This window comes from Anguilla rostrata, chromosome 1 (genome assembly GCF_018555375.3).
Source record: "Anguilla rostrata isolate EN2019 chromosome 1, ASM1855537v3, whole genome shotgun sequence".
Taxonomy (NCBI): domain Eukaryota; kingdom Metazoa; phylum Chordata; class Actinopteri; order Anguilliformes; family Anguillidae; genus Anguilla; species Anguilla rostrata.
Window position 1 is genome coordinate 28,251,571 of NC_057933.1, and position 22,247 is coordinate 28,273,817.

General features: G+C 38.9%; 1 protein-coding gene across 2 annotated transcripts in view; it reads right to left on the minus strand.

The window, feature by feature from the left end:
- Positions 1 to 2,272: 2,272 nt before the first annotated feature.
- Positions 2,273 to 22,247, minus strand: part of LOC135253698 (ephrin type-A receptor 7-like) — an 80,287-nt gene continuing 60,312 nt past the window's right edge. Inside the window, exons 6-17 of one of the 2 annotated variants that reach the window (XM_064333312.1) lie at positions 21,823 to 21,947; positions 18,703 to 18,778; positions 17,288 to 17,396; positions 15,354 to 15,409; positions 12,527 to 12,652; positions 10,997 to 11,182; positions 10,400 to 10,461; positions 9,412 to 9,621; positions 8,971 to 9,186; positions 5,448 to 5,641; positions 3,789 to 3,944; positions 2,273 to 2,881 (exon numbers count right to left, since the gene is read on the minus strand). In XM_064333312.1, coding sequence (XP_064189382.1) covers positions 2,767 to 2,881; positions 3,789 to 3,944; positions 5,448 to 5,641; positions 8,971 to 9,186; positions 9,412 to 9,621; positions 10,400 to 10,461; positions 10,997 to 11,182; positions 12,527 to 12,652; positions 15,354 to 15,409; positions 17,288 to 17,396; positions 18,703 to 18,778; positions 21,823 to 21,947 — 1,631 coding nt within the window. In that variant the 3' untranslated portion in view covers positions 2,273 to 2,766. Of the gene's footprint in view, positions 2,882 to 3,788; positions 3,945 to 5,447; positions 5,642 to 8,970; positions 9,187 to 9,411; positions 9,622 to 10,399; positions 10,462 to 10,996; positions 11,183 to 12,526; positions 12,653 to 15,353; positions 15,410 to 17,287; positions 17,397 to 18,702; positions 18,872 to 21,822; positions 21,948 to 22,247 lie in introns of both variants that reach the window. The other variant, XM_064333302.1, reaches the window with a different exon arrangement.

Below are 22,247 nucleotides of genomic sequence, written 5' to 3' on the forward strand. Positions count from 1 at the left end.
TCAATGGCATCAGTCAATACCCTGACATCCGGCCCCATGCGAGGTGGGAGGCAACAAGCAAAGGTGGCACCATTCCCACTGTGTGCGCTGGTCTGGATACCACTAACTTAGGCTTTCACTTGCACAGCTTGTCGCTGTGGCTCCCAGCCTTTGGCGCTGATGGCCTGCTGTGAGGACTTAGAAGTAGCAGCAGGAGAGCTGGGTGTTTCAGTGCTCACTGATGTAGCTATAAGGGGGCTTGATTTAACAAAAATGATAAAGGTGGTGAAAAATGCAGACGTTTAAATTTTGACAGGCAGATAACATGAAAGCATAAACCGGTATCCTGTACTATTACCACCTAATAGCAAGCCCACTTTCAAAAGAGTTGATTCAAGAAAGAGGTGAAGTGAAAGCCTTCATCCGACTTTATTATTATTATTATTATTATTATTATTAAGAACTACCATTTCAGACACACATTCACTCAATTATCAGTTATAATGTTTCAAAACTACTACATTTTGATAGTATTTTAATACTATTCTTTTCACATCGGAGAGCCTCTGATCACAAACCAGCCATTAAATGCAGAATTACTAATAAACTGAAAACTATTATGTACTTGGAAATATTAATAAACACAGCTAGGAAATAGGTAATAAACTTTCAAATGGATTTCCATGATTTTGTTAAAAAGTTATTTTCCGAACCATGCTTCCGATGTTCAGATTTAATTTTAAGTTTTCGTCATATTAAATTTGTATTTTTATATAATACAGTTTCATACTTTCTGTCCAAAGTGATATTAAAACAACCTTCAGGGAAATTTTATTACCGGTTTACCACCACCAGCGGTAGTCTGTGCCATTTCAGACAAAATATTTAAATAATTGAACCATGCCTTCTCCAATTCCCTTATGAAATTCCCCTTCTTCCTTTGTAAATAATGACTCACTCCCATGTTCAGAAATGAAACTGAATAATATCACTGAAAAATGTGTTATGCACAACTCTGGCATATTTATAATAAAAAATGAATGTTTAAAAAAGATTTATTAAATAATTCACAAGAGTAAATCAGATCAAAATCAGTAACATGGTCTCAAAATAATAAAATAATGAATTATTTGGTCACATCCATTTAACTTGCTTTCTGTGTGTTTACTAACAACGTTCTATTTGGCAATATACACACTTAATATGCATGTTGCAATGTATTCCTCCTTTAAAGTTAAAAACTCCATATTTAAAGTCAGTAATGAACATAAACTGCAAGGAAATATCTTACAATTCTAAAATAATAATAATAATAATAATAATAATAATAATATTCACATTAATCTAAACAGCGATAGCACCAGTGCATTTGATTTAAGAACTGAAGCACTTACATAGAGTAGACTGTTCTTTATTTTTTTCCCCATTATTTTACCCTGGTCGTAGGAAACAGAACTTAGAAAAATAATATGTGGTTCTCTGCTGGATGTTTCAGCCAAGCAATCACCTGGCTAGATCGAGAAGATAAATAAACAATCGCATGCTCTCTCTAGGCAATCTACCACTTGAAAATGCCTTCTCTTTTAAACAGAAGTGACAGGCATTGTCAAAATATATAAACTCCCTAGATAGCACTTTGACAGGAAATTAATTCAGTTTGAACTTATTATTGGTCAGCGGAGTCATGGTTAACTAATTTCCATAGGTATTTGATTTATCATTGGGTTGGTGATGATTATTTATTTACCCAATAATGAAGCAACTGTAGCAGTTCATACAAAAATCCTCATATAAAATAAGAATGGATTTAGTTTTTTCATCTGTGGGGTATCCTTTTTAAATTACATTTGTAATTTGGAAAGCTATTGATGAGGTTATTTGTCAAGAGGGGCTTTCATTCATGTTGCTGTTTTGCATATACATTGGAACATTTCACAATTCAGGTTGCTGAAGTTGACACTTTGTGTGTTCATGTCTGCATACATCACACCTTGCACCTTACACTACCCAGATAATTTTATTTCATGAACCACTCTATTTTGCCGGACGTTGTCTGATCCATGCTGCATCAGTTAGCGAAGAGTTAAACCATGAAACTTCAGATCAGATTGCTAAAACATATAGTAGTCCAACAGAACATGAGCATTGTTGCCTGTTTTTCCATGTTGACTCTGATACTACTTTCCATTATGTAATTTTACCCTGTTTTGCGCACATTAATATATATATACTGTATTTAAAATTGAATAATGAATATGGTTCTGTATAGCATACCACAGAATTGTTATTAAAAAAAAAATTAAAAAAAAACACTACAAAAAGTGCTGAAATCACAACTCCAAGGAAATATGTTTTTTTTTTTCTCCCGACAAGCAATCTGTGTATGAGGAACCCAAATTTATAGGGACAAAAATCAAACCTTACAATATGAAAGGAACAAAGCAAAAACAATTTTAGAGCAATCTTTCCAGATGCCCCATCTTGTTTTTGAATCCCATTTAAGAGTTCCTCTGAGCTTAAGAAATCTCATACGGTGAAGTCTTTTCGTCTTTTTCTTCAGGGAGTCGCAGAAAAATTTGCTCCCATATTCACTCCAGCGAGGACGAACAACCGAACTGTTTTTTTCCCCCGTATATTCGAGAGGGGTAGATGTTGAAAACCAACACATTTGTTTCTTTCATTTGTTCGCTCTTTTGTTTTATTTCGATGTTTATCTGCGGTTGCGCCTCTGTTTTTGTCCAGTCAGTAAGTCTGCTCTTCCTGTTGTGGGCGGGGCTCGGTCGGCAGTCAAACCTGGATGCCAGCATTGTGAAGATGCATCATCTGTGCCCTCATACACTGGATGCTGCACATGATCTTCCTCTGATGGCCCACTAAGGTGATCCCCAAGCTCATAACGTCCCTAGGAGAGACCACAACCTGGTCATTAATCACTGCGCCAGACCACACGGAGCCAAAATGTAATAGATTTATAGGCCGAGTTAAACCTACAGAATAATACCGCTCATTAATTAACCATCTACCCACTCCTATTAACAGTCCACATTTGTTTAGTTAAAGCATGTTGCAAGATAAGATTTAAATGCTTTGGCTTGAAACCCCTGGAATATTGCCAAGCAAAAACAGTTCTGTTTTCACAAATTCATTGCCACGGCTTGTTTTCTCAAAGCTTGGGTTTGAAGAGAGAGGGTATACTGCTATGAATACTTCTTTCTGGAAATAACCAGCTTAAAACTGGTTTTGCACACTGTATGCACACTGTAATACACACTGCAGCAATGCTCAACTATTGTGTACACTGTTTATACATGAGACAAATAATACATACATAAAACATAACTGAAATAAACATGGATGTAAACACAGGAGATATTATTATCGATTGGACCTGACAATACAGCAGTTACTTCAAATGAATAAGAGGCTGCTTAAAGGTCAATGACAGTTATGCCAAATTTTATAAGTTAGCAGTGCATTTCTTCTGCAAAAAATGGCATTTCATTCAAGCTGTAAAACTAACTCTAGTGATGGGAGTGGATCCCAAAATGGATGATACCTAATTCATGAATCCTATGAATCAATCGTGAAGACTTACAAACACACTGATTTGTTCAGATGAGACAGTCACTGATGATAGCTTCACCCACCATGTAGTTTTTAGAACACTGGCGAGACACTGACGCTTGAGACAAGCGACATAGCATGTCCACACAGACTGCTGTTTGAACAATTAAATTAATCAAAGTGTTAGAAGCCTATGCGTTCTGGGTACATATCCGCATGGGTTAGATGACAGACAGGTTGCTTACTCAGCAGTCATCCTCGCCACAGAGTCAAATGAGCTGTACCCTGCTGCCGTGAAGTTCTCTTTGTATCTTTCCATTTTAATGGCTTCCAACCAATCTTCCACAGAATGGAACGTGGCAAAGTCTGGTGTGTTTGGATCTAAAAGGGGGCTAATCGCCCTGGGGACAGAGGGAGGGAAATTCAATCGTTTACATGTTTTTTTTCCATATATATTAAAGTTCACAACAAGCAGAACAAGATTGTTAAAAAAAATAAAATAATTCACAATATTTCATGCCACATACTTCCAAACTGTTTCAAGTTTAGATAGGATTTTTTAAATGTTACAAATAAGTGACAATTGGAAACTACGAGCACTTCTAGAAATAAAAAAATTCCTTTTATTACAGCATTAACTTTGAAACATTTAATTTGGCTATTCGGGCTATTGGGCTACTTCAGAAAATCTTGGCATTATTAGTAAGGAGTTTTGAATCAATGATTTTAATATGATAGCAAATTATTATATATTTTAAAAAAAGCATTTCCAAAAGAAAGTAAAAAAAAAAGTAAGAAAACAAAACAAAAAAACAGCCATTCATTTTTATGAAAATGTTAAAAAGCCTTTGTGTGGCTTCCACCAATGCATTTTGGCACAACTTGCCTTCATCAAGGTGTATGATGAAGGGAAAGTTGTGCTGAAATGTGCTGATGATAAATAAGCCTTGTTTTCATAAAAAGGGGTGCCCTGTTTACCTTTGTTTTATTTCCTTTTGGTCATTCTTTTGAACAGAACCTCGTTTTTGAGACTTTTATAAGGTAGATTTATAAGGTACAAAATAAGCCTTTTAATAAGTTTTACCGCTCACAATAACATACAAAATGTTTTACTGGAAATACTAAACCCAAAGCTTACTTTTTCTTGGATTCTCAGTGTAAGGCAGACAGAAAATAGGTTTTGTTTGAAAATATGTCACTGTGGTTTCCAAGAAACTTTAAAGTCACAGGAACTTATTGCATAAGTTGATTTAAAAGTTCAGTTGACCATAAAACCATAGAGGAAGCTTTAGTTTATTGATTTCCCTGGGATTTATCACTCATCTCTTAACCCTGGATAAATCAACAGGACACAGGCAGCCAGGTTGGTCACCCAGCTAATGTAGTTATGAAAGACAAAACTTTTTTTATTAATGTGCACAACACAACGATTATCTTAGCTCTCCACACCTCAATAATAAATATCTTAGAATTGCAGTTAAATTACTGCTAGCACCCAGGAAACAAAGGAAAATAATTAAATGTGTTGTCAATGCTAGGCAGAGTAGACATCCTCTTTTCCCAAGATATTTCTTCTTTTTGGGACTGAAAATATCTGTCCCATGGAATTCCATTCCAACATTTGAAATGTCTGGTTAGGTTTTGCTCATTCCATAGATCGTACATAAACAAACACATAGCCTATTACTATGTTGATAACACAAGCCCACCCTTGTCCTCTTTTATTGAAATACATGATCCCCCATTCAATGCACATGAAGGCACATGCAATTCTTAAAATTTTAGCTTGGTGATCTCTAGATTGACCAAGCTATATTTGTGAGGAACACGGCAAGCACTAGCATTCAATTGTGAGTCAAGGTTACGGATGAATGTTGATCGGCTCCACACCAAAATTCCCTCACCTTGTGCATGTCCCTACTGGGGTTTTCAATGTGTTGGGATTCCGAATCATTTTATCCAGGACATTAACTATCTGATCAAACTTTGGCCGTTCTGCCCTGTCTTTTTGCCAGCAGTCCAGCATCAGTTGGTGTAGACCAGGGGGACAGTCCATTGGTGCCGGGAGACGGTAGCCTTCTTCGATTGCCTTTATCACCTAAATGAGTTGAGGAAACACACAGTTAGGGGTTGTCATTGCATGTAACAATGTACATTGAACAGTAGGCTCAGTTTCAGCAAACAATTGCTTTTTTTTTCAATAATTAGCATGGGAAAAATAAGTAGACTACCCAATCGTACTGCTCGTTCGCTAGCTTATTAAAAATAATCTCCAGCACAAGGTCAGGTCCATGCACTCAAATTAGGGAAGCCAGAGAAACAGCAGCGGGTAAATATCTTTGCATGAAGACATAATTAGTCCAACGAGCAAATGTCCTTGTCTATAGAAGCAGTGGAGCACTGGTGTAATTAATTAATCTTCCAGGAGGGTTCCCCCCCCAGACAGTGGCATGAGTGTTTATTTTATGTTACTTTATCCCTTGTGATTCAACAGCACAGAAAAATATGGAAAATGGAAAAATGATGAAAGCAAATCACAAGGATAATTGTCTGTGCTATAACTGCAACAAACATGGCGGTATCCCTCAACTCTCAAGCGCAATATTTTATAACTCAGGTTTCTGTTGATGATTGCAATAAATGTCAAACATACATTTTTTCACACATGGACTAATTACACCATGTTAGTGCAGATTAAAATAAATAAATGTTGTCACCTAATTTGACATGCTTGAACACAGGCCTTATGTTCTTGTAATTTCTAAATGTTCTTTTTTCAAGATTAAGACTACTGAAAAAGGATATCTGCAGTTTCCTGAATCCTGTGAATTTTTACATTCCAGTCACTTGCGCCTTTGAGAAAAGTACTTAACCTGAGTTGCTTCAGTAAAGAAGGCCAGTTGCTTAAATGCATAATAAGTACAGTCTGAGCCATTCAAGTCAGTACAGATAAGGGGTCTCTCCTAAGATAGATAACATAACAAAAAGCACATCACACATTTAGTTACTGCACTCATGAAACTTGGACAGGGCCAAACTAGCAGAGTCACTTTCAAATGTCAGTGTAATGGAGGTCATGGAAATGTTAATCTGCCACAGTTTATCTTAAACTAATACAATAGAGCTGCCGCTCTCACTGCAAATTTTACAAGCCACACTGAGTTTGTGAGAATACAGATCTCCACTGAATATTCATTCAATTTACATTGTTAAAACTTGCGGCAAGGTTACATTTTAGTCTCATCGCAATAATTTCTGAGACAATTTCTTAAAATTTCCCATGAAATTGTTAGAATTATATAAAATATTTCACAAATAATTCTTAAAATACAGAAGCACATTATGGTCCATACACAAAGATTGAGACAATCTCATACCATAGACATGACTGGAGTAACTTTTAATAACTCAATGGTGGCCACACTGTAGTTTAAACGGTGCCTTAATTTTCTTCCTAAAATCTGGCAGATTTTATATATATATATATATATATATATATATATATATAACAGATATATATGGTTCTTGAGATTAAGACCAAGACCTCTACTGGGGACAAAAATTAATCTCTGGGAATTAATCTCTGTTTTAGGAAGGTACTGAACAACAACTACTGGAAGAAGCACTGGTTTAGTGGCTGCAAAATGTGTTCACTTTTTTGTGTTAGTTAATAGTTTCATCTGTGTTCCAACTGCATGCTAATTTTTATATAATTGTCATTTATATTAAATATCACAATACCTTACTGCTTCCTAGTTACAGGCCTTTGCTACCATTTAAATAAAATACGGTTGTTTTTCAAGGGAGTTTGTACTTTGTTCCAACTCAGATCTTAGTTACATTGGGGCCACAAGTTTGTCTCTATAACATAACACACTGGGATTTAAACTTGCATTTCAATTGTCATCCTTTAGGGGTCCCTGTAGGGACTTTAACAGCACGGCCAAGTGACTAATAACACAATTTAGCGGCTAATTGTGACACTTATAAAGACAGTTAATTTGCACAATGCTAGGTGAGAGGCAAAGGAATGTGAACAAGGTTGAAATGTAAAATGCAAACACGATGAAAAACATTGTCTTTGAGTGAATGACTGCAGCAGCGTCTGCCTGGTACACTAAACACATACAGATATGATTTATTTTGCACAACTTACAATTCAACAATAAATCACACAAAGAAGATAACAGCAGACAGACAAGTAAAGACAAACACACATCAATTAAGGTTTGAGATCCACACCAAGGGGGAATCATTTGTCAGCACAGGGAAAGACGTCCGGGATGTCTGGACGTCTGGATGTTATTCAAGATTTAACAGATGCATTCCAAAATGCAAATATTCCACTGGAAAAGAGTCAGCAATGCCAATTTACGTGACTTTTCTTTCTTTTTCTATTTTTTAGAAAAAGGAAGGCAAACTGTTTGCTCTCCATTTAAATTATTTCACTTTATTCCTATGCCCAATTACATGCATTTTCTACACAAACGTAATACATTTCAGGGAAACTCTAACAACTAGACAGCCTCGACAGAATTGCTGGCCGCAAACCACCGCCGAAACACAGCAAAGACAAAACAATGAACTACCGAAGCGTGAAAATGCTCATGGACTTTGCAGGGAAACACGCAAAGCAGTACAACCCAGATCAACTCAAATATAAGCCATGTTTTTGTCACCCAGCTCAAAGATTACTTAATGCTTTCAGGATTTTTGATCCCAAGCAAGGATGCAGACTCAACATTATTACTCTCCTACTATTCCAAGTTTTGATGATCTCAGCTGGGTATTTACAAATTATATGCGTAAGAGAACTTCCATTCAGTGTCATCAAGAAAATTCTTGGATACAGCTAAAATAAATATCTCTGAAAAGATACTGAAATAGATAGATACTGAAAGATACTGAAAGCTGTCTTATACCTGCACTAAGGAAGCAACTGAACACACCTGACAGAAACACCTGTGACACCATTTGTCCCAAACATGACGCTGTGATATGGGGAGACTATGCTTAAGGAGTGCTGTAATTTCTACATGGTTAAACCAAAATGTATGAAAATGGCTTTAAATGAAATCTGTGAATGTACGCCCAACATGTGAATTGTTTGATTGCAAATCTAAAATTGTGGAGTAGAGCCAAATAAATAAAAAATATGGCTTTGTCCCAAACATTATGAAACTCCCTGTATATATACTGTATTTACAATGACATAGATATATGAAGCACTTATGAGAAAATGTATAGTGACAAACTGGTGGCCTTGATCACATGCAGTTGGATGAGACGTTCTATCACCTGACATCTAGCCAATCAGCTGCTAGGGCTGTGGATCTTGAAGACTAGGAGTGGATACCTCAGTACAATTACTGCCAACATGAAAATACATTCTAGCAGTCTAGTATATTTGATATTTTAGGAACTCACGTCTTGATTGGCCATGTCCCAGTATGGTCTCTCCCCATAGGACATGACCTCCCACATAACAATACCATAACTCCATGCATCACTCGAAGATGTGAACTTGCGGTGCTGGATGGCTTCAGGTGCCATCCACCTCACTGGTAATTTCCCACCCTGCTCATTGAGTTGGACGTTATTCGACGGAGTGAAGATCAGGCTCATTATGTCTTGAATTTTTCCCTGAAACATCAGTTTTGGAGAATAAAAAACCTTGAATGTAGTGTCAGCAAATTCACAATGAGCTTGCAGCAAATTAACAATGACACACACGCTCTGAATATTAAGGAGGTTTTTGAATATACCCTACTTTACTCATGTTTTGGGCATTTGAATTTGAGTTCTATGTATGCTTCCAAAGTAGGCTTTCAACAGAGATGCCAGCATGGAGAAGACTGATTTACTCACTGTTGTTGCGTAGACAGCATCGGGACCGTCGTCCGTTGGTCTAGACAGCTTGAAGTCAGACACTTTGCACATAAGGTTGCTGTTGACAAGAACGTTACGAGCGGCCAAATCTCCGTGGACGTAGCCCATGTCAGAGAGGTATCTCATCCCTGCCGCGACACCTCTGAGCATTCCTACCAACTGGATGACTGTAAACTGACCGTCATGTTTCTGTGGAGGGAGAGAAAGCAACCATGTACAAGGAATCAACCACATTGGTCTACGTCGTGTTGCATTACACCCAGGAGCAGCAGTGTTCAGGTACTATTTCTTCATTGTGTCAACTTTCCTTTATGTGTTGCGCCTGAAACTAAACCTAAAACTCAAACTTCATATAATTATGGCACTGTACACACCTACCCTAACCACATACTAGTCTTTCAATTGCTTTATGCAGTATTTTATGACTACATTTAAAATATTTGTCCCGAGTGTAGTGACATGCACCACAGCCCAGCCCCCCAGGGGTGGAGCTTAATAGGCCACATCCTCCCCTCGGGTGAGAGGGTTAAAGGTAGCTGGGATGCTCCTATCTTATAAAACAAGATTTACTCTGGTGAGTGGTGCCTGTGGTCTGCCTGCAAACACTACACATACATTGGAAGCAGAGACCATGGCCCTCAGCTGGTGGACAGCAGTGCAAAAGAGGAGAGCTAGCAGCATGTTTTTTTAAGGGCGTGTGCTAGTATTCAACTACCAAATTGGCGAGGGACACTACCGGGTTGACACAGGCTGTTGACACAACGCAAAAACATTGACACAAAAAAATCTGGGATAAAGGACTCTAGTCTCCACATTTAACCTGGCGTGGCGGATATCGAGCTGTGTGGATAAAGTTTTAAAAGGTGAGCTTTTTACTCACCGTGGCTAAAGATGCGCGGCAAGCAAATAAATAATAAGGAATGTGTTTAAAAAATAGTTACTTTGTTTCATTGATGGAAGCACTCACTCTAAGAAATGAATCCAATGCTCCATTCTCCATATATTCTATCACAACCATGACTGGTTTACCTGAAAGAAGAAGAATAATATCTGATGGATTCAAAAAGGTACTGTTGGTCAAGACATCCTTATAAACTGCCAGTGCTACCTGCATCTCTCTACATGAATGTAGTAACCATGTTCAAATAACTTTTGCTACTATGTAGGCATGCAACACACTTACACACATATAGTATATACTCATAAAATACATGAGATGTGTTTATGTATATGCACTGAACTGAAGCAAACATGGAGCTTAATATTTCATCTGGAGTGACAAACAGCATGCCTAAGCAATGAAATATGAGCCAAATACACAACAAATAGATATGTATTTGATATTACTTGTCTTTTACTCAGCCTATTAAAATATCAATTACCTAACATCTTTGGTTTGATCTACTCAGCCCTTGCATGTTCAAAGTAATGAAGATATGGCAGAAGATGTTACAACCAGAACAAGCAGGAAAAGATCAAGGGAAACCTCTAAGGATAATCCTTCTGTCTTGCCGTAGACTGTGTGTGCTCTTGTTTTCTGGAAGGAGATGCACACCATCCTTACCCCGGGTTACGACTCCTTCCAGGCGGAGCACGTTGGGATGATCAAACTGTCCCATGATGCTTGCCTCTGACAGGAAGTCACGTCTCTGCTTCTCCGTGTGACCTACTTTCAAAGTCTTGATGGCCACAGGTGTGTCTCTCTTCCCCGGAAGCTTCAGGCAGCCACTGCACACTTCCCCAAACTCCCCTGCCAGAGGGAGGATCAGGAATACTTTATCCCTGAGAAAACTCAGTCCTTCAGCCAAACTAAGTCCGCACAAACCAGGTTCAAACACATGGCGTACTGTAAAGCTAACTCAAGATATCACTTACGCATAGTTCCAATGTAAAAAATGTTTGAATCATAAATCTAAATTAACAAATACATGAAAAACCCACAGCCACATGAAAATAGTTTTGATGTATGATGCAGCTTTAAAAAGTTAATGATACGGAAAGAAAGATGAGAGCTTTATGCTTGACAAATGGATCAGTGCGACCAAACATTTCATCTTCAATTATAGTGTGTGGGATTTGTCAAAAGCGTTTTGTTTATGGAAGAGAGGGAGCAGTGTTGTCAACTTAGTTAGTCACAAAACCTATTGACATTTGGAGCAAGAATGATTTGCCATTTCTCCTTATCAAATTACCTACAGAAAAATCAATTAAGGGGCTGTTGGGTAGCTAAAATTGTTATGGCACCATTTCAGGTTTCAGTGTGTGGACGGAACCCACGCTCTTGTATCAAATCCGGATTGTGGCAGTGCCAAGCGGGAGCCATTGGCCGATTGACCAGAGGGGTTGTTGGTGCATGATGAGATGTCATCCCGGCCAACTGAACCCACCTATCCCAGGGCAACGCTACAGACCATAGTGCATCACCATAGGACGGAATGGTTTCAGTCGGCCGGTATTACATCGCATCGTGCAACACTGGCCTTTCTGGTCGACTGCTGCCTGCCAGTCTACCAGGTAAGCTGCATGTGAAATGTCTTCATCTGACTGATGTCTGTGCAAGCCAGACTTGCGAGCAGTGTTGTGAGGGTGGCTGACAAGAATATGCTTGTCTGCACTCGACCAAAGCAACAGTGGAGATGTGTTGCAGCTTGAGCATGATTTTGGAAATATATTGAAAATTATTTTTAAAGCATCAACCCAGAGAGAAGGTAACAGGAACATATAATATATCATGTTGTGGTGTTGTGTATGGATTGTTGTACAGACATAAGGAGCAGGAACACATAATAAGTCATTTTGTGGATGTTGTGTACAGACTGTTTTGTACAGATACACATATATATCTTCAATTTATGTGTGGCAGAAATGTGTCAGCAGCATGCCCCCCCCCCCACCTTTCAAAAATGCAGAGCACGTCCTAATATAATTTTGTGTATTGCAAATGTATTTTCCCCCTTTTCTTTGCATTCACTGTAACGTTGAATAGACCGGGAAAATGAATTCCACTCGAGCGGGGCCATATTTTCTGTCAGAGTGATGCATGGGTGTATATTGTAACTTAAACAGGACAAGATTAGAGAAACTGCAAGCTCACCTGTGCCAATTACCCGCTCAATCTTAATGCAGGAAGCATCCAGCTCCCTGGCAAATTGATTGACAGCCGTGTTTGGGTCCTCATAAGTTTCAGGGTCAATGTATGTTTTAGTGGCTGGAAATTTGACTGTAGAATAGGGAAAGAACAATACTGTTAAAATTATGTATGCACATAACACATTATTATTGACAGGTACACAATTACACCAGGATTGAGATTCAGCGGGAATTACTTAATAGTCTTCAAATTAATATCTTTTGTGTCAACAGTATCCATCCGGGCCAAAAAGTATGCTGGGTTCAGGCCGGGTATTGGGTCGTTGTTTAGCTCTGTGACGTGGGGTCAGATTAGGAACCCGCACATTTATTAATACAGTACTACCATACCAGCACTTCTACCAGATGTTAACAATGATTAAGAACAATGGCACAAAGCTCCAGTTTTTGTAGTGTATCGTTATGTTGAATTGCAAATTAAAACAGGCATATTTGACTGCACAGAAGCAACAAACCTAGTAATGACTGTTTAAAAGAAGGGAAAACGACACTAAAGCTAGCTGACTAGTCTTTTCTGATCAATATGAACAGGGAAAAACCTATTTATGTAATATTTAACAGAAGGGAAAATTACACTAAAACTAGCTTGCGAGCCTGTTCAGATCATTAGAAACATTAAACTATGAATTATTGCTCTATTTTGCAAACATACTTTATACAAACACACACTGAAAGATGGACGTCGCTCCTCTGACTTGATGTCAGGTTTAACAGAAGGATATAAATATTTTAGACAATAAACGTGAAAGCTCAAATATGGCTTAATTTTCAAGCTGTGCTTAATGGTACAGTACTAAAACTAGAATTTTTGCCTTGTGACATTGTTGTCAATCATTGTTGACAGCTGGCGATAGCGTAGCCTGTATGGTGTTGTTGGGATGTTATTTCAGCAAGCAAGCTCTATTGAGTTGGGGCTTAAACTATGGCTAGAGTCTGTCGGTCTGGATTGGGTATGGCTGTAAAGATTTCGAGCTTAGGCAGGCTTGGGCCTCAGTTCTGGCCTGATGCACACCTACAGCCAAAATACCTTTTTTTGCCCATCTCAGCACCTCAACAGGAATGATATTGGCATTAATTTTCCTTTAAACCTTTTTTCTATAAAGATAGCTGGAATTTTTATGCTGGCACCACCGACAACACCTGGTGAGGATATTTCAGGCAACCTATCAATGAACAAAACTATATACCCACATTTGTGTTAAAAAAATGTAATTGAATGCAGGAAATTAGCGGTAATATGAACACCTGCAAAAATGGATTGCTCTCACATTTGGATGAGTTTGATGACTCATTATAAATTGCACCCCCCTCCCCCCTCCCATGTTGATAACAGATTCACAGGAGTTTAGTATTTATGGTCATTGTGTTTAATGGACCACCGAAGGCTGTGTGAATCACTTTACAATAGGGCTGCCCAACCCTGTTCTAAGAGAACTACTGTCCTATAGGTAGATTCTACCACACATATGATCATACTAATTAACAGCTCAATGAGATCTCTAGCTGTTGAATGAGATGTGCTTTGTTAGGGTTGGAATGAAAACGTTCAGGATGGTAGATCTCCAGGAACAGGACTGGGCAGCTCTGCTTTAAGGAAAGGTAGCAGGAGACAGAGCCAGGACGCCAACTGATCTGGGTACAGCTACACTGCACATCAGGAAACCGGGGAACAATGAACAACACAACATGCGACTGAACTGGGGGCAGGTAAGCTGTGCTTTCTAAAATGTCTGCTGCTGTTCTCTTTTCTATTTCTTATGTTTGCAAAATGTTTGAAAATACAAAACCGTTCATAAAATGAGATAATAAAGGGAAGGTGCCTCCTTTTGTCCTTTTGTGTCATTTTCATGTGGCCCTTATCTTCCCTTGCACCCTAGACAAGGCATTTTCACTCGGTGCATGTCGACAATGTTGCTGAGGTGTTAATTAACAAAAAAAAAGGGAAGGGAATTCTAGTTTTATTCTTTCTCATTAATATTCATGAAAGGCAGCAAAAGAACACTGTATAAAATAAGACAAATGACTAACATCAATTAATTTCCTTGGTCGAAATTTATAATGCTGGGAAATGCTGCCCAGTTTATAAAACGCATTGGCTAGGATCTGTAAAATCTGAGAGTAATAAGTGGCCAAAAGCTCCCAAAATCAAGCAGGTGTAAAAACGGTCTGGGGAGATACATGCTTTTAGGGACCTCTTCCTTATATCTGAATATATTTGAGTTAGAACACAGCCCTGAGTCAGGGTTCCATGATTTCTTTATAGATCCAATTTTCATCTCGTATTTTTCTGCCTTTCTCCCAGTTCTGAATGGCCAATCGTACTCTATCGCTTTAAAGTTCTCTGTCAGTTCCGGACAGCATATGCCCTGAAGTGCATGCTGTTACCTGGAGTTTATTTTCACTCCACTGGCTGATTGCTTTGGAGGGGCACACTTAATGTGCAGCTGTTACAGACAGACTGCAGGCACCCCGTGAACCAGAAGAGTTGGTCTTGTAATAAAACAGGACAAACCTGCCAAATAAACCCAACCACCCCCGCACCCCCTCTAGGGAATGCCATGGCCAATCATGGCCTGCCCTGCGGGACTGCCAGTCGAAGTGTGCACTGGTGTGGCCAGGATTTGATATCGGACCACAAAGGGTCTCAATACACTGAAAACCAGTTGGAATCGAAAGCTGTGTGTTATTGGACCATTGCAAAAAGTTGATGAGTAGTGGTACTGTGGCACTGGGAAAGCAATATGTTAGCCGGGATGTGAAGCCATACTCACATTGGAAATAGAGCTCGTCATCCCCATCTTGATCAGCTTTGCTGTACCCACAGTGCCTTTAGAAGGAAACACAAGAACCAGGTCATCTGAAAGCTTCGTTATGGCATCTGTTATATTGTTATAGGATGCCACTTTACTATAAGTTTCCAGCGATTATAAATGCTGCTAAATGCAGAATTGTTTATTATTATTATTATTATTATTATTATTATTGTCTAATTTTTTTTTTTTCTAATATTAATTTAGATTTCATCACATTTTTTTAAAATAGAGTACATCAAGACATCAATAAATATGGTAACTGTTGCCTGGCCAGACACTTGGCACCAATTATCACAGAAGAAAATGGTAAAGGGCTAAAATAGCAAAAGAATCAGCAAGAAAACCAGACAAGAAAACAAGGCAATAAACAAAGCATTAAAGGAGAAAATTAATTCAGCAAGAGGAGGGACATTAAATAAGTGGGAACGCACGCACACACAGACATGCACACACACATGCACGCACACACGCACACACACATGCACTCATACATTCACACACACACATACATTATATATTTTAAAGGTCTCAAAGCCAGAAAATGTCTCCCGGTTGTCAAAGGAAGGCCTGGCATATGGGTCCTGAAGGTGTGAAAAACAGCACACCCGAGCCGGAGCTTTCACATCAGTAAGCCAGCGCCGTGCCATTAATGGCCTTGTAGCGCGGTCTCTGCTTAACAGGGGAGCCGGTGAACAGTAAAGAACAGGTGATGTGCGCTTTGCATGCCGCACGCGGGCGGGAATTCGTGCAGCTGACACCTGAAGGTCCTTTAACCGCGAGGAGGAATGCTGTCGGGATTTTAGCGGGCGAAGGACCGAAGCCGTTTTTTTAAGCGGGGTGTCGCGCGACGAAAAGCCGCGTTTTTAAAGTTCACCAGGGGACAGCCGTGACCGAGGCCCAGTAACCTTGCTTGGGCGAAGGACGCTTTAAAAACCGTTTTATTTTTTTTATTTTTTATGAGCGATCCAAGGAGACTGGGCTTTATCAAATCAGAACACCCCAGAATCTTTTGCATGTTAGAGCATGCTTTTGTTTTGCCATGGCTGGAATTTAAACATACATTTAAAAAAAAATAAATAAATAAATAAATTAAAAAAAATAATAATAAAAAAAAAATATATATATATATATATATATATATTTAAAAGCACAATATAAATGCAAGAGTGTGCTTGGTTCTCTTAGTTTGGCAATATTTTACAACTTTGTTTTGGTCATTTTGAATATTTAAGACCTCGTTTTAAAGGCCCTATTCAGCAAAAGCATGATTTTTTTAAACAGGCACAGTATTTGTAGTATGCATTAAGAGCCAAATGCTATAAGTTTAAGCCTATTTTATTCAGTAGAGATTTTTTTTTAAAATAATGTATATCCAGACAGTACAGATATTATACTCCCCACTATGTTTGATATTGGCCATGAACATCTGAACTGGTCTTACACAAGTAGCATGCCAATTTAAACAAACTAGTCACATGCCCATTTAGTGGACTGCCAATCATGAAACTGGCCTTGCAGTGCCAGAATGGACATACAGTGTCAGGCCTCCAGCTTTTGTGTTCAGAAATGACATACTAAACACAAAAAAATAACTGCATACTGAATACTTTGAACTGAATTTAAAGAAGACAGAATCTTTGAAAAATTAATTTCCCCTTTTTTCCCTCCTCAGTTTTGAATCAGAAATTTTCCCTGTCAGGTTACTGTTGTCTCACCTAAACATATTTAATTTATTATGAAGAAGAAGAAGAAGAAGAAGATGAAGAAGGATCTTTACATTACAGCTGACAAAGTGGCAACATGTTACTATTATTTAGTATTAACTTTTTGGAAACCTGCAGAGTCGAGAGCAAAATATAGGGGAGAGCTAGCAAGAATCCTGCAGATCATACCTTCTCCCAATGATGAACCCGAACACCATGAACACCAGGATTATGGTTCCCGCCACAGCCACCACAGCGATGATGATGACCGGGTTCTGTTCGCCAGAGACCGCGGCAGCTGGGGAGAGGTACACAAAACCGAGCAAAATGAGGTCCCTGCGACCACAAGAAGGAAATAACCACCCAAATGTTAATGGCCAAACATCTACAGTCATCTTTCTGGTAGTAAAACACTCTATTCATAAGGGTGTCAAACACCATTATAAATAACACTTAGACAGTAAATAAATCTGGATTCAATCAACATTTGTCCTTTTAAAGGTGCAGTATGCAAGCTTTCTTTCAAGTGGCAACAGATGAACTGCATTAAAACTTTAGAATACAACTGACATGATGGACATATTTGGAAATCACACAGAGTATTATTTGGTAAATTCCCCATGCTGGCCCTGGTAGAGAGAGTGAGTGATACATCTGCAGCAACCTGACAGCCTGTATCTTGTTGTAATCCAGAGGAAGGATTGCAGGCCACAGACTTAAGAGAATGGCAGCATCAACTGCTTAGCAATTCAGGAAAAATGTGAAATCTTACTCCCACAAAATGTTACTAACATGCTCAAAGTTGGTAGAAGTTACTAAATGACATCATACAGTACACTAATTTTCATATTATCGAATCATCACATGCTCATTTGCACATGAAAATGTGCGTCGCACAGGTGGACGGTCGACTGTAGCTTCTCTCTGAACTCACTAACCAGACACTTAATAACCAGTGACATACAGAGCCAAATTAAGCACAGGGAAGACTGCAGACCCATCAAGCAGTGTTGATGACTGTTTTCCAAGAAAGTTAATGCCTACTGAAAAAGTAGCTAAATTTGTTGCTAGGCTTTTTGAAATAAAAAAGTTGGCAAGCGAAAGAGTCACCAGGTTGGCTCACTTCTAGAAATGTCATTCACAATTATGTCACTTTGCTGATAAACATAACAATTTAAAACGTGAACTTGGAGGACATGTACATGCTTTCTCCTAATGTATTTAATCATTTTATAGTTACATATTTGTCATGGTCATTTACTGATCATCTGATTGAAAAGAGTTGCATACTGCATCTTTAACTCAAAATTAAAACAAGTCTTTATAACAAAATCTAAAAACCAATAATTAGTTGCTGAACAGATTAAAAAAGACACAGCAAAAACACTCAGGATTTAACCCTCCAACCCCTGAAAAGGCCACTCCCTGTCCCCTCCTGCTTACTGGGGTAAATCCAGCACAGAAAACATGAATATCCAATCATATGTCACTATGTTGATTACAGAAATGCTGATATGGATGAGTATACCCGTGTTAAATATTCATGGTTGGAGAGGCAACAGACCAATTAACCAATCAGAGAGCACTTTGGGGGGGAGGGGTACCTGTGGCCTCATCCTGAGTGGTGACTTCTAAACTGGGGCCGTACGCGCCGAACCCCGCCGCCGTGACCGCGCGGATCTGAAACACATAAGCCGTGCTTGGCTTAAGGTCGTTCACTGTAGCCAAGGTTGACTCTGATTTCACAGTGGAATAAATGCCATCCTTTTGATCCTTTCCAAAAGAAAAGAGAGTTAGATGCAGTGATATCGTCGCCATGCTACTTTTTTTAAAAAAAAACAACAACAACAACAAACCAATAAAATAAAACAAAAAACTTTTACAGCTTCACAAAATACATGAACATTAGAATGTCTTCACGAAACAGTTCTTCACTAAACAGAACATTCAGGGTGTGGGGTTTATGAAGCAACTCTCTGGCCTTTTCTACTCAGAAATGGGACCATAAAATCAACTAAAATTGCAGACAGAGTGACAGAGAGAAGAATATTATTCAGCTTTCACTTCCCACCCTCTCCTCCCATCAAAAGAAGCCCATCCATAAAATCTGGCACGACATACATAGGATGGAAGCAGCATTGTACTACTCTGAGAATACATTTCATTCTGCAGATGATATGTAGCATGTCTGTAGTATTGATTTTGTTGTTATTTTCCCTTCCAAGCCCAAAAGGAATGCCAGAACTTGTTTACAGTGACACTTTGCATGTTCCCACTGTTACAGCTGGACAGATTACTGCTACGTACAACCCAAAGACTGCTCCTGTGGGACCCTTCAAGGAGATCCACCAGTCTCATTTATCAAGAGTGCATGTGCACACATTTCATTCAGAGCGGTCCAAATACACAGATTCCATTCTAAACTCTGAATGCGAACAAATTCCACTCTGAGCGGTGCAAAATGCGCAAATATCATTCCCAATCATGCACATATGCAAATTTGATTCAAAAAGCATGCCTGCGTGCCAGTTTATAAACCAAAGATGTACATATCATCTGCTAAATTATGTGCGTGCACACATATCATTGGAAAGTCCATACATGCAAATTTCATTCAAAATAATCTTTATGCGGCCATGGAATTCTAAACATTTGAGCGGGCAAGTCTGCAAAGGAAAATGCACAGGAGTCAATGGTAGATGGGGGACCTTAACCAAAGGTGTGGTAGGAAAAATTTGGATAACTTGTACAGCAGTCAACTGAAAATAGGAGGTGTCCATGAGAAATAGTTTAGGGGATGGATTTGAAAGCATCTGGCAATACAATTGTTTCCCCTTTACTTGCTTTCAGAGAAAGGCTTCATTTGCTTTGATTTTTGTTTTAAGCCAATGTGGCAGATAAACCTCATAAATTAATGAACATTTCACTTTTTGCCCCTGGCACAAAGGTGGGTCGCATTACAACTTTCAAAGATAATGAACCAACAAGCAGCTCTTCCACTTGCAAAAAAGAAGTGTTGGAGTAGCACTACTGCTATTTCCCATTCTGAACACAGGTCATTCGTTAGACCGTGTTTGTTGATAAATCCCATAAGATTCAATGAGCCTAATGTTAATCTGATTTGCAATGAAATTCGGATATTTCTGTCTCATCAAAATGATTCAGCCAGTTTCTTTTTGTGAACAAAAAAACACTTGCATTGAATGCTGGGCTATGATTCTGTCATGGTTTGTTTATGAAACTTCTTGTATTAACAACTCACATACAGTACTGTACCTTTGTGATGCAATTTACATCATGTATGGTTTACCCATATATATGCGACTACTAACTGTCTCTTACCAGAAGCGCATGCACACATATGCAGCAGGTTATATAAACTGGGATTAAACATTATGGTCTTAACTCACTGAAGTGGTTCCAATTCTTTAGCCCAAAGAAAGGGCTTAGCTGGTCACAGCTGCATCCCATCTCCACAGTGTATAAAGGTACATTCCTATATTGGGCTCTAATGTTCTTTAAAAATCATTAGGGAAACAGAAATCATTGTAGGTTAAAAATAATTAGACGCCTTCATCTTTGCAGACAGCACCTCACTGTCACTGCTAAGCGTGACAGCTGAGGGGAAGGTTTCTCCCATCATCCTCTTGTGTGCCAGTTTTCAACAACTAACTTCATTACACACGTATGCTGGAATACATTTTTTCAAATGCAAGTGTTTTTTTTCCCCCCGCAAACTAACCAAAGTAATCTCAGAAAACTGTCCTTGTGAAGAAAAAAATGAAAATGAAATGAAAACGTGCATTCATTTTAAAGTCAAAGACTGTTGAGGTCCTGCTGGATTCTCTTTTTTTCAAACACCTGGTTTAAGGGAGAAAAGTTCCTCCCTCATTTCAATGCATTGCAGAATAAAATAAGAGCACTCCAGAATAAAATAAGAGCATGTGCAAGGTTGGTAAATGAGGCCCCCAGAGTACAGGGCATAGTGAAGAAGGCTCTAACAGATTGTGATCCTTGCCTGTATCTAATGGTAAAGTGTCTTGGTTTGTGTTTGTTTGTGAGTGTGATGTTCTTTGGGCTGGTTGCAACAGACAGTAGTCCAATTCACTATTACAAATGTGGATAAAAAAGAAACAGGTTCACAAAAATAAAAACTGACATTTTTATCTTAGAACTGTTGAATGAAAAAAAAACTTCAAGTACTACATGAAAAAAACTAAATATAATGGTTTTAGGAGAAAGGTCAAGGGAAGGTGCTAGTTTTGACGTTTCAAACAGAAAATAAATATTGTGTAGGCCACTGAGATAGTGAATTCTTTTTTATGCCCTATTAAACATTGTCTCTGTGGTTCCTTCTCAGCTGTTGACTTTTATTCTGAAAAGCCAACCGTTAAAAGAAGTGTCCTCCATAACACACACTTCGTTGCACACAAAGAAACCCACATACTCATAAGCACATGCAGTCCCCGAAGCACAGGCTCTATAACACACACACACACACACACACACACACACACAAACGCACACACACAGCCTGTAAAAACTCCATAGCACTTGTACTCCATTACATACGTGTCCTCTAAAACACAGAATCAGTAGCACATGCACACACATACTGTAACACACACACAGTTAGACTATGTAACTCGGATAAACCAAAGGTGTTACACATGCACTTTTAATACTCAAACTCTGTAACACTCCCTGACGTGTCTCACACTCACTTTCTCATAGTACTTGATCTCATATTCGGTGACGATGCCATTTGGGTGTTCTGGCTCCTGCCAGGAGAGCTGGACACTGCGCTGCTGCACCCTCTCCTTGATCAACTCGCTGACCTGTGAGGGAGCTGTTCAAACAAAGATGCCATTCAGCACTGGGACAGATGGTCAAATCACAGGTCAGCACTGGGCAGGACCATCCAATCACAAACCAGGGCCGCGGATTGTTCTATCACATGCGATGCTGGGATGACCACCAAAGCACACATCAGGGCCACGCAGGACATCCAATCACACGTGAGCTCTGGACCGTACAATCACCAGATCCAGTCTCGGCCCCGTACTTTGATGTTTTTCTCTCCACTGACAAAAATAACACATTTCCACTGCTGAATGTTTTCATTTCATGGTGGAGCTTGAAACTGTTC